This window comes from Balaenoptera acutorostrata, chromosome 1 (assembly GCF_949987535.1).
Source record: "Balaenoptera acutorostrata chromosome 1, mBalAcu1.1, whole genome shotgun sequence".
Classification (NCBI taxonomy): Eukaryota; Metazoa; Chordata; class Mammalia; order Artiodactyla; family Balaenopteridae; genus Balaenoptera; species Balaenoptera acutorostrata.
In genome coordinates this window covers 169010788-169031743 of record NC_080064.1, presented here as the reverse complement: position 1 = coordinate 169031743, position 20956 = coordinate 169010788, and the positions used below count along the sequence as shown (strand labels likewise).

General features: G+C 49.3%; 1 protein-coding gene across 2 annotated transcripts in view; it reads left to right on the top strand.

The window, feature by feature from the left end:
• Positions 1-20116, top strand: part of KIF26B (kinesin family member 26B) — a 490864-nt gene extending 470748 nt beyond the window's left edge. For both annotated transcript variants that reach the window (XM_057557354.1, XM_057557348.1), the window contains 3 exons: positions 8498-8700; positions 9164-9314; positions 13114-20116. In XM_057557354.1, coding sequence (XP_057413337.1) covers positions 8498-8700; positions 9164-9314; positions 13114-13262 — 503 coding nt within the window. In that variant the 3' untranslated portion in view covers positions 13263-20116. The remainder of the gene's footprint in view (positions 1-8497; positions 8701-9163; positions 9315-13113) is intronic.
• Positions 20117-20956: the final 840 nt, after the last annotated feature.

Genomic DNA, 20956 nt, shown 5'->3' with positions numbered 1-20956 from the left:
AATCTGTGACCAGTTACTCCTCCAAAGGACCTAGAGCACCATGGTTCACTCTGTCCGTACCCCTCGGTTCGTTCAGTTCTCAGGTGCAATCTTATTTTGTTTTAATGAATTCAGGAAACACAGTGGTTCCTGGCTTAATGAAAACGGGGATAAGGCAAGCAGCTTCTTGGCAGCTGTAAGATTTCTAGAGTGTTTCTAAGAGACTCTACCTAGAAACGGATGAGAAAGGGTTCCAAATGAGATAGCCTTTTTGACTGTAAGTTGGGAACTACTAGAAAAGTAATTGGCTCCCTAGGACACCGAGGAAGCCCCTTAGAGTGGAGAGTGGGTGGAGGCAGGTACGGGACTGAGAGGCCTAGGGCAAGCGTGTGAGGGGCCTGGGCTCTGCGGCCGGGCCCCTCCCCATCTCCTGTCCAGCCTGGGAAGGGTTCACTTTTCAATTCAAGCTCTCCAGCAGCCAGTGCAGCCCCATCCCCATTCACCTGGGAGGCCGCGGAGCTGGCTCGTGCTGGCCAGTAAATCCACACACGCTGATCTTTCCCCTCCTCCTCCTCACCGCGGATGCCTGTGGGTCCTCCCGGCGTTCGTGCTTTCTGCTTTTTGACTCAGTGTCTTTCTAGTGCCTGTACCCTGAGTTGGAATGAAGACGGAGGGTGACGGAGGGAAAGCTGATGAGGGCGGGTTCTCAGGGGCGGGCAGTGGGGATGGACATCAGCATGTTCCCTGAGGAGCGTTGTGAGTCCTCGGCGCTCAGAATGCCCATGTTTCCTGACATTTGACCTAAGAAGCAGCATCTTCAGACTCCGTGTGGACACTTTTTAAAAAAAAATTTTTTTGGAGTAGAGTTGCTTCACAATGTTGTGTTAGTTTCTGCTGTACAGTAAAGTGAATCAGCTATACGTATACATATGTCCCCTCTTTTTTAGATTTCCTGCCCACTTAGGTCATCACAGAGCTTTGAGTAGAGTTCCCTGTGCTATACAGTAGGTTCTCATTAGTTATCCATTTTATACATAGTGGTGTATATATGTCGAATGTGGACACTTTTATCTGCACTCAGTGATGATAAAAATGGAAGGCCCGACATCAGACTCCTCACTGGGGCCATCAGTGCTGCGGAGGATAGAGTGGGGCGTGACAGGCCGGGGGCCCCTCCTGCTGCAGGCAGGTGGCAGCCAAGCCTGGATGGGGAGGGGAGGGGGTGGGCTCAGGTCAAATCGGGGCCATTTCATGCAGCAAAGCTATTGGCATTTATCAGCTTAAGTGCTTTTTTTTTTTTTTACACACTTGACGTCTCCATGTCCAGACTGAGTGCTGGGCTGATGAGCAGGGAGTGATAGAGAAGAAAAAGGAATCCTGACCCAATGGCATCAGGATGTGTGATCCCAAACCAGACAGCTGCATCTGACGGGGCCCCGCACCGCTGTTGGCCGACTAAGGCGCTTCCCCACAGCTTCCTTACAGCGGACACTTCCCTGACCTTCCAGCAACCTTGAAGGAAGTGGTTGTTGACAGGAACTAGGCTCAGCAGAAAGCTGGAAGCATCTGCTTGCGAGGTGGAGAGGGTGGAGCATGCTGAAAATCCAAGAAATCATATTTCTGTGGGGACCCAGACAAAGGTCCTGTGGTCAGTTCTCTCGTAGTGATGACGTGGCATTTGGGCACCGTTGTTTCCTGTGCCCTTTCCAGCAGCGTGAGGGTGCTATCTCTCCCTCTGAAACTTCCTTCACAGCATTAAACTCCATCTCCTCTGGTGTGACCACATTCCCCTGCCCCTGCCCTCGGCTTTCCCCATCACACCCCAAGTAAGGCTCCCAGTGTACCTCTGGAGGAGACGAGAGGGGACGGGAGGCTCTTCAGTGGTGGGTGCAAGACCTGGATGATATCAGTTCATTCATGGAATTGATTTACCAGTGACCAAATTCAGAACGCTCAGAAAATCCAAGATAGCCGTTCACTACATGCAGGAGAAACCCCCAGACTGCAACTCACCCGACACTGGGCACTCACTTCTCACCCTGGCGGGGATTGATTGACGTGGTGAGGAAGTTGAGAAGATTGCAAAAAAGCATGGAAAGAAGGCAGTGGGAATTAGATTGCCTTCAGGGTATTTCTATTAAGCTTCGATAGCCCAGTGGAATGTCATTCTCCATTCAGGCTTCTTTACTTTTCTTTCCCCAATTGGGGTGATCTCATAGGACGTCCCGGAGTGGTTTGGAAGGAGATAGAGAGTGACGCTTATTCCTGATATTCTCCCATCTGATCACATCCTATCTGTGGTAACCAGACTCCTAGGTAGCCCCCAATGGTCCCTGCCTCCTGGTATTCACCGTTGCTTTGTCCCCTCCCATACTATACTAGGGTTGGTCTCTGTGTGCAATAGAATAAGGCGGAAGTGAGTGATGGTATGTCGCTTTCAAGATTAGGCTGTGAAAGACACGGTAGCTGCTCTTTCCTGCTCTGGGTAAACCAGCTGCTATGCCATAAGTAGCCCTGTGGAGAGGCCCACCGGGCAATGAACTGAAACTCCGGCCAACAGCCACATGAGTGAGCTTAGAAGTGGATGCTGCAGCCCTAGTCAAGCCTTCAGATGATGGCAGCACCATCTGACAGCTTGACTGCAGCTCACGAGAGACCCTGAGCCAGAACCGCCCAGTTAAATAAGCTGCTCCCAGCTCCCTGCCTCACAGGAATGTAGCTGCTGGGTTTAGGCTAATTTGTTACACGGTGATAGGTAACTGATACACCACCAATCCCATGACCCTCCTCAGTTCCTCCCCTATTTCTCACATAAACAGATCCTTAGAAGAGTCATCCCAGAAACGTCTGAACACGTGCACGCAGTGGATTAAATGACTGAGATGCCATACATGACTGACCTCGCTTTTAGAGGGGCTGTTGCTCCCTGACTTGTCCTTGGCGTCAGGGGAGGTGAGGGGGAGGACCAGTCACCCTTCCTAGGGGCTGAGTACACGTTATCCAACGGAGGGGAGAGGGCTTCCTGGCAGCCCCATCACGAGTGTTTGCAGCCTGAGGAACTCGGGCTGCCTGGTGGCCAGGCCCGGTCTCCACCTGAAAGATGCTCAGACTCTCCCTGCCTCCAAGATCTTCCCACTGATGCTCAACGTTCCTCGGCCTCCCTCCATGTTCTGCAGCAGCCCCATCTGACGGGCGCTGGAGCTGAGCCCACAAAGGCAGAGCCGCTTGCTCAGAGTCAGCTAGCCTGATCAGACTGATTTAAAAAACCCAAAACTATCAGCTGGCTTATTTCCACTGTCAAGGAGACAGAGATTTACTTTGCTTTAGTGGTTGACACTTCCTAGTTTTCTAAGTGTGTGTGAGTGTGTGCGTGCACACGCGCATGTGCTCGTGCATGCAAGCATGCACGAGATAAAGATCTGGGCCCAAAAATATGAGATTTGATATGAAATCAAGGAGCCTATAGGACAGAGTATGCTTTGTAGAGAAGATTAACTATCAAAATGTACTTAGAGTCCCTCGTCGTCTCCTGAAGGAAAGCCCACCCACCCGTACTCTGAACAGTCACGTGCTACTTGATCACCACCAGCACCTGGAGCTGCAGGTAGTGGCTTTTCACATTCCAGCTCCCTAGGGTGGTAAGAAGGTCGTCCTGTGCCTTGGCCCCCTGATTCTATACCGAAGAGTGCTGGCTCTTTTTCTCTCTGAGCTTGTGGTACTTTAAGCTTTCTTTAGCAGTCAGTGGATCTCTCAAAGTTGGAGAAAAGTACACTGTCTTTCTTTCTGGAAGGGTCATCAGGCCACGCAGGCCATGGTGACCCAGCACTCAACAGGCAGAACCCACTGGAATTAGGGGGAGGAGGATGGAGGGAGAGCGGGGCAGAGAGGCCACTAACTCCTCCGGGGTTCCCTGAGCACCACGGGGATGGTGCTGTAAGGACCAGTGCTTCCCCCAACAGTAGCCCACTAACGATGCAGCCCGTCTCCCAGGTCCTCCAGGGAAACCACCAGACTGTGCATCCTTTGCATTCTCGGCGTTCCTCGGCCTCCCTACGTGTTCTGCAGCAGCCCCATCTGACTGCTGCTGTATCATGGTGTGCAAGCTCTCTTGCTCTCCCTCACTCTCGCTGAAATCTGACTGGATGGAGTCCACTCTATTTAAAAGCAGACTCAGCCCAGACTCTAAGTGCAGGTAGCCACGGCTTCAGGCAGACTCTGCCTTCTTTCCTCGGACTCAGGAGGGACCACATATCACTCCTGAGATAAATTAGATCGGGTTCCCTTCAGCGTCAAGATAAACCGGTTGGGGTGGTGTCACGTTTCCCAACCATCCTCCTTCCAGGAGAAAGCAAGCTTCCTAGATGCCTCTTACTAGAGAGAGGAGCTGCCAGGTGGGTGTGCCTCAGCAGATGCAGCTGTTTGAGGGAACACCGCCACCTACAGGCCCAGGCTTCCCTCCCAGGGGGCCAGGCCCGCAGCCTCCCGGCGGGAGAGGGGCCAGAACCAGGGGAACAAAAATGGTAGTTGCCCGAAGCACGAGGCTAGATCCACTTCAGATGTGGGTGAAAGGATCAGGCCCCGTCCTCAGAGGCCAGGGCCTGGCTTCACTCACTCATGCCACCAGTCACCAGAAAAGGTGGTGCTTGGTGCAGGGGTGCCCCCGGCCCTGCCAGTCCTATGGTGACTGCTTTTATAATCCTCTAGAGACCTGCCTCTAAGGGCACAAATCTCATGTTATCTGTTGGGCTGCACCCCCCAGGCCCGCAAGCCTTGTAGTTGTCCAGCCTCGAGACGGAAGGAAGAGCCCAGAGACAGTGACAGAGACATCAATGGTGTTTGGACAGGGGATCTTACCCAAAGGGTCCTGGAGCTGCACCCCAGCTTGCTCAGCAGGCAGGACACGGAAGGAGTCTCCACTACTCAGGGGAGAAGGAGGCTACCATTTATAGAGGGAATTGACCATCAGGTGGGCTCATCAGGACTGATTAAGCCCTCTGATAAAGAGGATTGAATAGTCATGTGAGTGAAGCAGGGACCGGGCAAGCAGCGGATGTACAGAGAGCAAGAGAATAACCGTCTTAAATGGCTTCACCATACAGTCTACCGTACATACCCTGCACCACCCTTACGATCTTGGTCCACCCCTCTTCTGCGATATCCCTGGCGTCAGGTGTGCAGAGGTGCCCTGCAACCAAATACCACAAATGCCGTACAGACACCAGCAGCGAGAGAGTATCAAGAGCCCAAGAGGCGGGAAATCCTTGGAGTCAGGTGCTTATCCGGTCGATTTTTCATGGAAGTTCACAGGAGGACGACAACGGCATCTTGCTGTAGACCCAGCAGTCAAACTCATTTTGTAGTGAGGCCCCCATTGTCACCCAGTCCGCAGACAGATTACCTCCGCTCAGACTAGGGATGACATGTAAGATGTTTAACAGACAGATTACAGGGAAGATTGTGATCATTAAGCAAAATGCAAGCAGTGTCAGCATCCTGAGATATCACCACCCCTGCCTGTGGTCATCCTGGCCTGTAGTACCATATTGCCTGTCCACCCCGAGTCCTCACAGCCGGTGCTGAATACTGGAGAGGCGATGTGATAGAATGGTGCCTTTCCCCAGTAGGGGCCCTGGATTAATTCCCTTAGTAGTCGGGGGGGAGTGCAGGTAGAAGACAGGTACAACCTGTAGGTCCCTTTCTAATCCTATTCCCCACGAGGCAGCAAACCCAAACCACCAGGGACTTACCTGCCAGTCTCAGGACCATTTTATAACGTGTTCCCCTGGGGGTAGATCCTGTGGCCGGGGCCAAAGCGAGTTGTTGTCCTGACCGGTAGTTGGTCCTTCGGTGGGCAACTGTTGAACTCAGGTTGTGTTGACTAGTTTCCTCTGGGTTAACATGGCGTCGGCACTGGGACGATTGCTCCTGGGATGTTCACTTATAGCTCCTAGGGCTGGAGTTAGTCCCCTGGCCCACATGTTGAGAGAGCGAGTTCCCATCTCAGTTGTTGTTTAAGTAGCCCAGTCATCCTTTCCATTAGCCTGGCAGCAGCGGGGTCATAAGGCAGGTGGAAATGCCAGTGTATGTCATGTTTATCGGCCCATTCCTGAACTGCATGGCCCTTGGTCACTGTCAACGTCCATGCGGGTCCCATATGTCATGCTCAGTTGTCCTAGACGCCAGATAGGGGTTGTTTGCATTGCTGGGTGACTCGGGTAGGCCTTTTGTAACGTCTTCCACCTGTTGTAACGCACTGTAGACGGCAGATAGCTGTTGCTGCCACCACACTGTATCATTGCTCTGCCTCCTGCCAGAGCTGGGACCAGAGGCCCAAGGGCGCTCTTATTAGTTTGCCGTTGCCATGGGCCCCAACTAAACCCTTCTGGGTAACTGACCACATCCAATTCACAAGCCAGTTCCTGAGTTAATATCCCTAAGGCCTGGGCCTGTAATCGTTTAGGCATGGTAGGTCGGGGATATGCTTGTCTTACCCGACCAGATAACACCCTTGATAGGTAATCCAGGTCCTTGCATTTTGTCTGTATTCACCAGCCATCCTTGGGCAGTCAGATGAGCCACGAGCACGGGGCTGCTACTTTTAAACTGGAAGGAGACCCAGAGGTTACGAAGATAGCATTAATGTAATGGAACAGAAAGAAATCTCTCACGGTGGACAGCTGCCACGGGGCCCCACTGCGGGGTTATCCCTGCAACCTTTGGGCCCTACCATGTTAGTGGACAGTCCTCCTCTTACCCCTGCCACTTTCCACTCCCGTCCTTTTTCCCCAACATCTCAGCACTCACAGGAGTTTCCTCGGTCTCCCAACTACGCTCGCCAGTTCTTGGGCTGCACCCTGCAGGCCCACAAGCCTTGCAGTTACCCAGCCTCGAGACCGAAGGAAGAGCCCAGAGGCAGCAGCAGAGACATCAGTGGTTTACTGGTCAGAGGGATCTGATGCAAAGGGTCCTGGAACGACACCCCACCATGTGCGGCAGACGAGATATGGCAATAGTCTTCACTACTCGGGGGAGAAGGACGCTACCATTTATGGGGGGAATTGATGTCAGGTGGGCTCATTGGTTATCAGGGACTGATTAAGCCCTGTAATTAAGAGGATTGGGTAGTCATGTGAGTGAAGCAGGGACTGGTCAAGCAGGGGATTTATAGAGAACAAGAGAACAGACATCTTAAATGGCCTAACCATACAGTCTCTATGATTTCTGTGTATTTTTCATCTCCTCAAATAGATTATGAAGAAATACAATCAAAAGGATATTCATGTTCAATGAGCACCTACTATGTGCCAAGTTCTGTGATGTTTAATCATAACCCATCCTTTGGGGAAATTGTTTATTATCTGATATTTTTATTCTTTATTTTGGTGGAGAATGTGGGCAATGGATTTTTTAAACAAGGGAATACTGAGACTTTGGGCAAGTTACTGAAGTCTTTTGTACCTTAGTTTCTGCTTCTGTGAGAATTAAATTAGATACTAGGCTTGTCTGTGACAGAAAACCCCAATAACAATATAGAGATTAATTTCTCATGTAAAAGTCTGTGTAGGGGGTTTTAAGGGCAGTGAAAATACTCCGTGTGATCGTATCATGGTGGATACATATCATTGCACATTTGTCCAAACCACAGGATGTAAACACCAAGAGTGAACCCCAGTGTAAACTATGGACCCTGGGTATCCATATGGATAATGAAGTGTCAATGTAGGTTCAGTTGTAACACATGTACCACTGTGAAGGTCTCCAGAGTGTCAGGAATCCAGGTTCCTTCTCTTGTTTTTCTGTTGTTTATGATCTTCATGTCATGGACCGGCCAGCAGGCCCATATTCCATCCAGGACAAAGGCGAGAGGATGAGGAGAGCAGACCTCACCCTTTCAGGACACTTTCTAGCTGTTACACAGGGCACTTCTGCTTTTATTGCACTGGTGGAGCTTAAGTCACATGTACCACACAGGGTACACCTGGGTGGCCATGTTCCCTGCTCCAACTCGGGGTCTTCTGCAGAGGAAGAAGAGGAGGGCAGGTATTGGGGGGGCAGCTAGCAGTCTCTGTCACAGTGTGTAAGGCACGATAAGTAGGGCCTGGCATAATCAGTGCTTATTCCAGTGTTGTTAGAAGCAAATAAACTCCTCCTACCACAATACCAAACACTAGGATCTTTTCTCACTAATGGAACGTCTCTAATTTCACGGTAACACTTGTCCATGCTGAGGGTGTGGCCAGGGTGACTCTCAGTTCTAGTGTCCTCCAGCCTGTGTGTTTCAAGGGGGAGACCACAGGTGGCTCGACAGGTGAGGGGGGACATCTGAGCTTGTGGAGGTAAAAGCAAGTGCCAGGTAAGGAAGTGGATGCTGAGGCGGGTGGTGGGAGGTTGGAGGGGTTCAAACACAGCTCTGCCACAGGTTCCGACAGGGCTGTCACGCCGCCACCCCTTGCATCAAAACTACATTTAAAAGATAGAAATTCAAAACGATTAACTTTAGGCTTAATCCCCTGCCTAGGTTCCCAGAGACGGAGGCTCATCCCGGCGCTGTCCCTTGACACCCCCTCCCCTGTGAGAAAACCGGCCAACAGCGCAGGGGTCCGTTGGGTGGACGGCCCCTTGCGCAGCACCCAGAGGGGCCTCGGGGAACCTTTTGAGATCAAAGTCTATGAAATCGACGACGTGGAGCGGCTGCAGCGGCGACGAGGGGGCAGCAGCAAGGTGCGCCTCCCCCTCCCCACGCGATGGCGGTCCCCCAGCAGGTCCCCGGGCTGACGCCGCGGCCGCGCCCGAGAGGAGGGCGCAGGCCACCGAGCCTGCCAGCGGCTTCCGGCGGGAGGCGGGCCCGTGCGCCCCGCTCGGGAGAGCAGCCTGCTTCTCCGCCCGGAGACCTCTGAAGGCTCAAAGGCCGGGGGAGCTGGTGGTCTTCCAGGCTCTCCTGGCTCCAGCTTGGAGCGCCCACCGCCTTCTAAATTTGAGATATGCCAGTGATAGCCCTACCCCGTGAGGGGGCTGTCTGAGCTGAGCACCCAGCTCCCTCCCAAACTTCCCAGTGACCTGCTCCTTTTGCACTGACCATAAGCACAAGTATTCCTTTCCAGAAGAGGTTGCCTGGGCTGGATTGGAGCTGAAGGTCCTTTCTCCTCCCCCCTCCACCCCCATCTCCTTCCCATCTGTGTACTAGGAGGTCATGTGCTTCAACGCAAAGCTGAAAATTCTGGAGCATCGCCAGCAGAGAATTGCCGAGGTCCGAGCCAAGTACGAGTGGCTGATGAAGGAGCTGGAGACGACGAAACAGTATCTGATGCTGGATCCCAACAAGTGGCTCAGCGAATGTAAGGCCCGTCACTGTGACTCCTGGGTTCACCAGTTAAACAGGCCAGGCTGACAGGGACACAGACGCTGTCTGAACCCGAGGGCCTTCCATGCCCACTGGCTGGAGATGGCCTCCCTGAGCGCAGTTCCTCTCTGCGGGGGGCAGGTGGGAGGGGTGTGGGCGGCAGCAGGGCGGTGAGTATTGCTCTTGCACGATTATTTCTTATGTGTCTCAGTCCAAAGCACCTGAAAATGAGATTTTTTTCCCCCTACATGTGGTGGACGATCACCCAGACATGAAGGCTATATTACCAATCTGCTCCCCAGCCACAAAAATCACATTGCATATCTAGCCTGAAAGAGACAAGAATTTATAGAGTGCTTAATAGAGTAGAATGTGCAATCCTAGAAAAGCCTCAAAAAGAACCCAGAAAGCAAGAAAAACATTTTTGAGTGAAAAGAGTAACATTCACAGTGTTATTTCCATTTAATAGACAGCCCAGGATGACAGTAACCATCTAATAACAATTCAGAACAATTCTGCTCTCTTTGAAAGATGGATTCAATTGTTTCTTATTTACTTGTTTCTAACCATTCCATTTACCACAAAATAAAGCTCACATCTGGTCCCAACTGTTTCATTGATATGGGGGCCCAATGCTAGACGACTTAAGTCTCTGAAATAAAGTACATTACTTCCACTAAAATTCCTCTCCCTCCTTTCCTGGCCGGCACTCACCAGCTCTTCCCTCCAGGCCCTCAGCCTCCCTGTGCCTCCCTCTCTTCACGACTGTCCCCTGGAGGTCACATCACCCTCTCCCCAGCATTCCCAGGCCAGTGCCAGGAGCAGGACAGGCAGAGTCTGGGGCTTAGGTTTAAGAAACACTGGGTGAAATGATCCTGGGCAAAGAAGAAAGGACAGAATTTGCCGGTCTTCTAGCTGTGCCCTGCCACTTTCACAGTATGTCTTCAGGCGGCTTCCTTTCCATAGCACTGAGGTAATAACATCTCCCCTGAGTACCTCATGAGTGCATATGAGGATCAAAAGAACCTAAAGGGAGGACAGGGCACTGGGACCAGTCTGTGATGCATCTTACCTTGTTGAGTTGTACCATTTGTGGTGACAACCGCCGTCCTGCAGACCCACTTTGGAGGCTGGCTGTGAGACCTTGGGTAAGATGCTTAACCTCTCTGAGCCTTGATTTCCTTAACTGTCAGATGGTAGGCACATAATGGTGCCTACCTCATAAGGTTGTTGTGAGAGTGAACGAGTTACTATCAGTCGAGTGCTGGTTACGCTGCCTGCCCATGATGAAGGAGCAATGTCTGGTAGTAATTAGTGTTCGTATTATCCCAGAGTTAACAAAATAGCTATCCTCAACAGGAGACATTTCCTCAGCACCTGCTTGCATGATGCAGCAAGGTGGGTCCCTTGTTAGAAATCTGGACAGAGACATGAACTCCTGCTCTCCAGGGTATTTCCATCTAAGGCTGTGATGGGGCAGACAAGACACGAACAAGGACATTAGCTGAAGTCTGGCCGCGGCATAAACATGGAGCCTAATGCTATGTTTCTCCCACGTGTGCACACCCTTTTCCTTCTGCCATGAATCCTCAGGCACTTCGAGATCCCAGGGGTGCCCGTTCAGCAGTTCCTCTTCCTTTTTGCTGTTTTCATTAACATTTTTTGAGAGCTATTTATGCCTAAGGCAGGCTTGATAATTGTCTTCGTCTTACAAAGTCACATTTTTCCCAGGATGGGAGCAGCTTAAACGTCGGTACCATATGTAGATGCTTCCAGGAAACGATCCCTTCCTTCTTGCCTTTGTTCATGTCAGGAATCAGGGATTTTTTTGATGCTGAGAAAGGTAATGAACAGAAGGCTATGTGAAAGGAGAAACACGGATTGTTTCTTCAAGATGAATTGAAACCAAGAATGACCCCCCAAAAATCAATGAGACTGTATTCTGACTATTCCCTGGGTGTGGGTAATAGGCTGGGTGTTGGCTAGAAAGAAATGTTCTGGAATCCATTTTTTTTAATTTCCAAGGTGATCCAATAATATAGCTGATGTGGTTATGGTATGCTGAGGGGTTTTGTTTGGTTTTTAAATATTAGACTGGTATTCAGGAGCCCCAGCCTCATTCCCAGCCCCGGTCCTTATTAACTGCGTAACCCTGCGCAGGACGTCTCACTTCTCTGAGCTCAGTTAAGTCTCCTATAAAAGAAGTCAGCCTTGATTTCAACCCTTGATGTTCCTGTAGCTTATTACAGTTCTCAGACCACATCCACATTCATCGTCTCTTTTTGGTTCTACTGTTTATGGCAACTCTAGTTAGGAAAGTAGGCAGACTAGGGATTATGACTCTTCTGTTACTTTTAAGGACCCTTTGCCAGCAAAGATTAGGCATGGCCGACCTGGGATTCAAGTGCAGGTCTCCTGCCTTGGATTCCAGGGCCACCCCCACTGCCCTGCCCTCTCCATGCTGGGCCCTCTGTAGCAGCCTACCGCCCTGCCCAGTCACCACTGGACCAGGTAGTGGCCGGGGGCCAGGAGAGGGTGGCCTCAGATAATTGCCCTTGAGGAACTGAAGGAAACAGACTTTTAACTCTGTGCAGGCCTGAACATTAGGGACAACATCTGGGTCCTAAATCTCAGCTTCTGAGGACAGAATTGTAATTATTATTATTTTTAATTAAAGTATAGTTGATTTACAATGTGTTAATTTCTGCTGTACAGCAAGGTGATTCAGTGACACACACACATACATCTATATTCTTTTTTATATTTTTTCCATTATGGTTTATCACAGGATACTGAATGTAGTTCCCTGTGCTATACAGTAGGACCTTGTTGTTTTTCATCCTATATATACTAGTTTGCATCTGCTAATCCCAAATTCCCAGTCCATCCCTCCCTACCCCCCCACCCCCTTGGCAACCATGAGTCTGTTCTTTATGTCTATGAGTCTAAGAATCGTAATTATTAACATAAATTCCATCATCACCCAAGTTCCCAAAGGACCAGTGAGTATATGAAACTGTACTAGGAAGTGCCAAGAGGCAGGGTCACTGCTTAGAGAGGCAGCTGCACACAGCTGTGTGAAGGACTAACCAGAGAGCAACACACTTATCTCAGCAGGCAGAGGTGTAAACATCGTTCAGATGAGTCCCCAAAAAGGAAGGGCTTCTCCACACCTCAGCTTGAAGCTTTATTTATTTTCTAGTTAATAAAGAAAATGGTGCTGGTAGAGTCCCATGTCCTGTCATGGAGATGGTGGAGGTGGGGAGAGCTTGATGTCACTTTGTCCCTCAGTAGAGTCGCAATAAAATGTCAGGGGTCTAACGTTATCATTGAAACGAAGGGCCCCAGTATAACTACAAGTAGTAAAGTGCTCTGTTCTCGACCTGAGAGTGGCAGAGGGTTGGGCAGGAGGGTGCGGCAGCACTGCCTAAGACCCTCTGGCACAGGTGCAGGTGCAGGCGCAGGTGAAGGTGCAGGTGCAGGTGCAGGTACAGGCACAGGCGCAGGTGCAGGCGCAGGCGCAGGTGCAGGTACAGGCGCAGGTGCAGGTACAGGCGCAGGTACAGGCGCAGGTACAGGTACAGGTGCAGGTGCAGGTACAGGCACAGGTACAGGCGCAGGTGCAGGTACAGGCGCAGGTACAGGTACAGGCGCAGGTACAGGTACAGGTGCAGGTACAGGCGCAGGTACAGGTACAGGTGCAGGTGCAGCAGCCGCGGGCCGGCACGGCTGAGCCGTCCGATCACCCTTCCCCGCTGGCCGCGCGTCTCCATCGGGCTTCTCCTTCTTTGCAGTTGACTTGGAGCAGGTTCTGGAGCTGGATTCCCTGGAGTACCTGGAAGCGCTGGAGTGCGTGACGGAGCGCCTGGAGAGCCGCGTCAACTTCTGCAAGGCGCACCTCATGATGATCACCTGCTTTGACATCACCTCCCGGCGCCGCTGACGGGAGCCGCCGCCCGGCCGGCCCTCGCTCCCGATCCGCAGGCAGCCGCGCTCGGTGGGCCCTCGGTGCTGGCCGCGCTCAGTGACCACGGAAGGAGGACGAAGGTCGGTGGCAAGTCTGGAGTGAGCGTGGAGCGGAAGGCGATTTTTCTTTTGTTTTCTGTAGGAAAGGTGCAAACACCAAACACGCAGGAGAGGAGAAAATGATGGGAAACCCAAGGGACGTGGAAGCCCCCGTGAGACTGAAAAAGCACTTTGAGGAACTTTAAAGAACTTGTTTGTACATAAGAACTGCTGGCAAAAGAGACCTCACTCTTCTCCTGGTTTGTGAGAAAAGGCGAGGGTGGACGTGGGATTGCTGTGGAAAGCTGAAACAAAACAAGTTACTCCGAATGACTGATGAAGTGCCTTGCAAATCTTTGTTATTATCCAAACATTTATGTTCATACTTTCTTGTGTACAGATGGTGCTAGTCAAGATGAAAACAACAAAACGAACAAAAAAGAAAATCAAACACATTTTTGCAATGTATTTACAGCTCGTTTTCTCTTGGTGTTTTATCCTATTTCTGACTTGCTGTTTCTAAGTAAGTTGTGTTTGTAGAGCTATTTCCTAATCGGTATTGCATATGAATAAATGTTAACTGTCTGCTATGGTTCTGCTGGGAAGGCCACTCAAACAGAAGACAGAGACTTCCGGGCACAAGCCAGTGTGTTTCCAAAGAAGGTTGGAACAGCGGGTGATGCTCAATGCCAGCTCCTACGAGTGGCAGGGTCAGCGGGCAGACTCGGAGGTCGATCATGGAGCAGGTGCACGTGAGCTTGAGAGAAAAGAGAGGAGAAAGGGGTGCGTCTCTAGGGGGAAAGGAGCCTCTATGACCTGGGCCCTACTTACCCTTTGGGTGGGATGTTTGTTCCAAGTAGTTTCCCCTCCAAATCCTGAACACATATACTAGTTCCTTTACCCACGAATCCAGGGTTTTCATGGCCCTCATAACATTTTTCATATTCATTTTTTTCCCAAAGACTCTGGATTGAAACCTTGAACCAATTCAGCAGAGCCATATTTTTTTGCTCCCTAGTTTTGAAAATTTATTAGAGCAGAGGATTTTTCCCAGTTTGGAGACCTTCTTGGGCTTGTAGATGCTCAGAGACCCCAACAGTATTGGTCCAGAACAAGGATGGATGTGAGGTTGCACAACCTTTCTGTTGCCCAGGGTACTGCTTAAATGCAAGAAGTCCCAGTCCTCGTGTGAACCAAAGCCTCCATCCCAAGAAACAACTAGGCTTGGCCACTCAACCTTGACACCTGAAGGCAGAGCAAGTTTTCCTGTCATACATCACACACCTGTAGCGAGGCTGGGCACAGAGTTTCATGCATATGGATGTACAGGGCTTGACTTTGGACCTCATTCTCAAATTGAGATGTTCATCCCTGCCACAATTCCCTTAGGGACTATTATACCCATTTTAGTGATGGAAACCCAGGCACAGAGTGGTCAAGGGATTGTCTAATAACAGCTGTGGAACAGCAGGGCATTCGCCTACCTTCCAGGTCAGGGCCCACTCCCAGGCCCCTGCAGCCTGCCCACTGGTAGAGGTGCCCAGGGTTTTCCCTGTTCTTTTTGCCCTCAGATGCAGCATATCTTCATGAGCCTATTTCCAGGCAAGGCAGTCCTGGCTAACCAACTCCTCAGCCCCAGCTGCTCCCCAAGGAAAAGGAACCTTTGCATTTCTTTGACAATGCTCTTCAGGACACGTGTAGCCCAGCATAGCTCAGCTGAACTCAGTAAGTGGGGACCGTAGTCTTGTGAGCTTCACAGTACCAGTCCTTTACTGGTCAGAACAGGGCACAGATGGCCCCATTAGCTTTGTTTGGGAAGTCAGCCCCCTAGACTGGAAGCCAGTTCCGTGGATGACAAGTCTGGCTCTGTGTTTGGTTAGAGCACGCGCCTATGCAGAGGTGCACGTAGAAGCTGCACTCCCTTCTGACAGCTGCAACGGGCTACAATATGGTGAAAAGTTACTCCAGAGCGGATCATTTCCCCCTCTAGTTTAACAAGTGTGTCTGTCCCCTTGGAAGGCAGGGCTCCCACACCCTAACCTCATTCTGCAGGGCAGCCCCACGGCTCTGGGCGCACCTCTGGTCTCAGCACTTGTGTTAATGGCCTTGTTCAACAGCAGCATAATGGAAGCTTCTGGACCCCAGAGGATGCCAATCTGTTGAGTTTGTTTGGGTTTTCCATTCGGCACCTCTTCGGTTGCTGGTTTGATACACACCACTTCATGAAAAGCCTTTAACTGAGGGATTGTCACAGGTGAGTATCCTAGTCTTTGCTGGAAACAAACGCACTTGATTAGTAATCAGTGTCCTTAGCTTTTGCCCTGGCCATGTCTTTCCCACAGGTTACCTCACTGTGCTGACTTCCTTAGCAGGCCAGCACTGGGGCCTTTGTGCCTTTCCTGGAGTGAGACTAAGTGGAAACATCTACAGAAATTAAAATCTTGATCAGTGGAAACTTTCCTAGGGGAGTGGCCTTCCGCTTGCCTCCTGCCTAAACCTGCTTTATATGTTTGTAGCAACTTTATGAGATAGCCAAAGGGCTGAATGAGACCAGGAGCTCTCTTACCAAGTCAGATTGGCCTCGCAAGATGCCACACCATGGAGCTTCTCACAGGATGATTTTGGCCGTGGTGTAGGAGAACAACTTGGCATGGAGGTTGTCCACTGGCTTTTTTCCTTTTTTTTCTTTTCCTTTCTTTTCTTTTCTAACGTAAGTAAGCTACAAACATCTTAACACACCAAGTATTTGTAAACCATGTGAAGAAATCATGATTTTTATGCTATAATGTGCTTATTCCTGGTTCTACCTATAAGTTGATTGTACAGCTGGTCAGCTGTTCTGTAGCAGTTCTAATAACTGAAGAACACCTCATTCAATGGCCAGGTGTGAGGTAGGTCCAGGTCTCCTTGTGGTTTTGGTGACAGATAACCTAAGAAGGCAAAGGGAATGTCAAAGAACCCATTATTCCATTTTATTATCCACAAATGAAAGGATCAGAAAAATATTTATTTGAAATTAACATTTATACGTGGAAGCCTTAATTCTTTGTCTGAAATCTGTTCCCCTCTCCAAATAGTTTAGTGTAAGGTGGAAGCAAAACTCAGAGCCTAAAAGGGGAATAGTGATGGTGTTTCCGGGGAGTGAATCCATATTGCATTTCATGATGGTGTTTCATGTTGCCACAGAGTGAGAGTTTGCTTTATCCTGGGCTTTCAAGCCCCACCTGAGAGCTGCAACTTTTGATCTTCTTGTCCTTGAATTCCCCTCTACATCATGGGGAAGCTGTCACCAACTTTCATCTCTTCCAGATTTGAAATCGAAACATCCTGTCTGTTGTTTTATCTGCAGTTGCTATTCTGAAGGTGGGGAGCTTGAGATGCAAATGCAGAGGCTGGTCCTGTGTTGACTCAGGTGGGGCTCATACAAGGGACCCCATGCTGGGGAGAGGAGAGAGCTGGGATAAAATGCCATGCAGCCCAGAGTGGGGAATTCGGCAGGCAGGAATCTCGCCATTTGTCATAAATTAGTCTTAAGCTTGGAGTCTGTGTTCCTGGAAGGTGGTGGTGACTTCATCATAGCCACAAAACCCATCCAGGGCAGTGGTTCAAAAAGTCTGACACACACACATATATATCTTGTGCCGGTTCTCGGATTTTTGTTCATGTTGAGCAAGAGCCCTTTTTTGGGCTTCAGATTCTGATGCTGATCATGAATTTTGGTTAATCCATCAGCCTTTTAGGTGTTACTATTCAAAAGCAGCTGTCTGATCTGGGTTTCTTGGGATGGAGGCAGGGCTTGCAAGAGCCCAAGCGTTTGTTAGCCTGGCTCTACACACAGTTGCCTGTGTCATTGGCCACTGCTGATCTGTAATCAAGGCTCCCACCATAAATAATGATGTGGTGAACGTTTTTAAATCCCTATTCCAAGAAGGGTTTGGGCTGTAACAGAAATTACTAAAGATGAGTTAATTTCAAAATTGAAACCAGAAGAATTCATGAATTTATTCAGTGTTCTTTTCCTGCTGGAAGATTAGCCCCACTCCTTGAGCACATATTTAAAGATTTCCTCACTTTTAAAGGCAGTGTATTTTAAACCCTGAAACCATGGAAGTAAGAAACACGTTGAAAGCCCTGTTCTTGACAAACTGATGCTGAATAAATCATCCATTGGCGCAGGCCCTGGGGCCTGCTTGCCGCCACACAGGCAGTACGGCCCATCTTCCCCCATAGGACACGCTCTTCAACACTGTCACGCTGAAACTTGACTGCTCAAGAAAGGCCCGTGCAGCCCACTTTTCTCTATGCCCAGTGAAGCAAAACTGACACTCAGTTTCATTGACAAATGCCAGCAAATGTTCTAAAAAAAATTTTTTTTCGGGGGGGAGGCAGTAGTGGATGGACAGGTAATAGAATATAGTGTTCCTTTGGGTTATAATCTCTCTTTCTCCTCCTCCAGCAAAGATCTGTCAACATTTGTGGGTAAAAACTCACAAATTGTGTCCCTTAGCAATCTTCCCGACAAAATACATGTCTATTCCAAGCTGCTTGTCATTTCCAGGTAACAGCATAATTCCAATCCAGGAGAAGCTCATCTTCTCAGAAAAAGTGTTTGCAAAGTTTGAGAAGCTGCTTATCCATCCCCAAACAATGCCTTCTGCTTTGGGGTGGCCCTGCTCGGAAACCAGAGATGATGTCATAATATCGGACATACTTGAGGTGCTTGAGGTGGCATGAAGCCTTTAGTGCATATAATCAATATTCTCTAGATGCAGTTCCCAGCGTCCATGTGTGTAGGGCGAGTGCTGACATCCTGGCACTCACACATCTATTTTATGTAGATGTAGAAATTACCTTCGATCCTAAAGAGGCTCACTGTTTCATTCCCCATACTGCTAACCAACACCCCACATTGTCGTATTCAGTTTATGAAGAAGTTATAATTTATTTGTAAACTCAGGATGTTGTTTTGTGGCGCCTCGTGTTTTATAATTTATTTATACACCATGGTTGGAAATGCTATCCAAGTGCTATGCATCGAAGTGTAAGTTTGGTGGATCTGCCTATGGCTGTTTTTTCTCCTCACTGTAGCAAGCTCTGTTAACAGAGACACAGGCAGCGGGGAGGAAAGAGAAATAAAACAGGAGAACAGGGATTAGGATCCAATCCTCAAAGTACAGGGCTTAGTTCAAAATCTAATTTGTTTCTAAAGTAAGTAGCTGAAAAGGAAAAGATCATTTCCTTTTGAATTTGATGAGAACGGTCTTGGTAATCAGCCTCCACAGGCCTGAGTGAAAGAGGATCCAGCCTCCTCCTGCTGGTTCAACACTAAATTTCTGAAAAGTGCAGACAGTATTAGGTTCCTACATTTCCCTAAGACGTCCCACCTCCCACCCCTGCTGTTACTGAAGGGGTTTGGAAAAGGAAACTGAAGTTCCTTACCTTGGATATATATAGTACATGTTTTTTCTGGACAAACCAAAGCACTTTAGTGAGTCTTACAACCCATAATACTTAAAGCATCTTGTCCCCTCACTGGATCCCTGAGAGGCCAGGAGGGGCTGGGGTCAGTAGTCTCATTTGAGAGGCAGCTAAACCTAGGAGAAAAAGCCTTGAGCTCAGAGTAAGGAAACCAGGCTCCAGGCCTGCTTTCCTCACTCGCTATGCAACCTTGGGCAAGTCGCTTCACTTTGCTGGGCCTCGGGGTCCCCGATGGAAGGTTGGGGGTCATAATAGCTGCCCTTCTGGGAGAGTGTAAAGAGAAAATGGTATAGTTGTTGGTAAGTGCTTTGAAGAAATGAAAGCTCTGTTCAGGAGCTGGGGATAATCATTTTAGATGAAGAAACTGAAGTCAATAGCCAATGATTGGCCCAAGTTCACAGAGTAGTTTTATAGCAGAACTGGGATCTGAGTCCGGCATCTCGGACTCTTCCCATGACGTGCTGTTGCACCAGGTCTGTGTGGATATGTGGACACACACCACACCGATGTACTGACGTGTGTGTGCATGGGGGTGTATACGGATGCATGTGTACAGAAGGTATGTGACATGGTGGAAGAACATAGGACAGAAAACCTGCGTTCTAACTCCAGTTTTGACAATAGTCCTATGGCCTTGGATATATTACCCAACGTTTCTGGAACACAGTTTTCTAATCTGTAAAATTAGGACAGTGTGCTAAATGATCTTTGTGGTTCCTTCAGCTCTAGTCATGTATGTATGTGTATATAAATATGCTAATCTGTAGAAATGGGCCAATTTGAAAACTGGAGACAAGACCTGCCCAAGTGCATTCATTGTGTCAGAAACAGCGAATTCATAAACAAGTTCATAAACTCTTCCTTTAAATTCAATGGTGGTATTTAATGTCATTGTTTTAAATTCACTATTTGGATAAAAGATTGATGCCATTTTAAAAATTAACTTCATAGCTTACAAGTGTTTGCTGTTAAAAACTTTTAATAAAATTCATTTGTTAAAGTCAGAAATTCAACTATTCTGTACTTGGGTAGGTCCCAACAGCCTATTTGCAAACAGGCTGGTTTTGTGTATGGGCCTTCGCATAGCGATATAAGTTAGCTGTTGGCTTGATCATGATACATGTGAGCAGGCTACCTGGAGAACAGTGTGGAAAAGAAAGTTATAGTTCTCAAAACCTGGTGACATGACTTCATTAAGCTGTGTGCCATTTCCAGTGTGAAGACATTGTTTGCTGGCTACGATCTCTGACTTTTTGTGGCATATGAGGTGAAAAATGTTGTCAAAAAAGAATCTGGTGTTTAAAAAGAATCAAACTATGGTGGCATTAAATGTTCACTTTTCTCCTACTCAGAGTCATGAATTCCTCTATCCAGTTCATCCTTCTGAACAGAGGGGGAAACAATTCAAGGCCCGGGCGGATCCCTCTTACTAGAGCAACACCTTGGCTGAGGACTTGCTCCCAGGCCCCAGGGCCTTCCTAGGATGAGGCCTGTCTCTTCCCACTGTGGGGCTGGCCCCCAACAAGTTCAGAAGCTTGGGCGGGGGTGGGTGGATGTTGGGCTCAGTCCCAGAGCCCTGGCATTGTCCTGCATCCCTGAGAGTCACGGGGCTGGTGATCACACATGAAACGTGTCAAGAAGCTAGGTGTTGATGTGGTGATGGCTTTGTTGGACTGGTGACTCTCCCTCAGTCCAGTGCCTCTGGGGCTGGCACAGAATAAAGGCCTTCACAGTCACTGTGGATTGCTTGGGCCTGGACACACAGCCCCTTGTTACAACAGTGCTTGTCTCACCTGGATACACTCAGGTAAGAAAGCAGAAACAGGTCAAAAACTGGAAGAAGGCCTAGGGTTCCCCACTCTCAAGGACAGTCTCTTTCCCTCCCCTGAAGATACTCCCTTGGGCAGCATGAGGCACTTCCCGAGATGCTGGTACCTCGTCCGTCCAATTAACGAGTGCTCCACAGTCCGAGAGAGAATGCAGCAGCCACTCCTAGCAAATCATACTCTTTATTCCTGGCACAGCCCTGCTCTGAATCCGTATCTCCTACTCTGCTGATCTGGCCTGGACATGCACAGCTCCAGCTACCCCTTTCCTTTGTCCCCAAATGCTAGACCAGACCCTCGTGGGCTCCCTTGGGCCACTGTAGCAGAA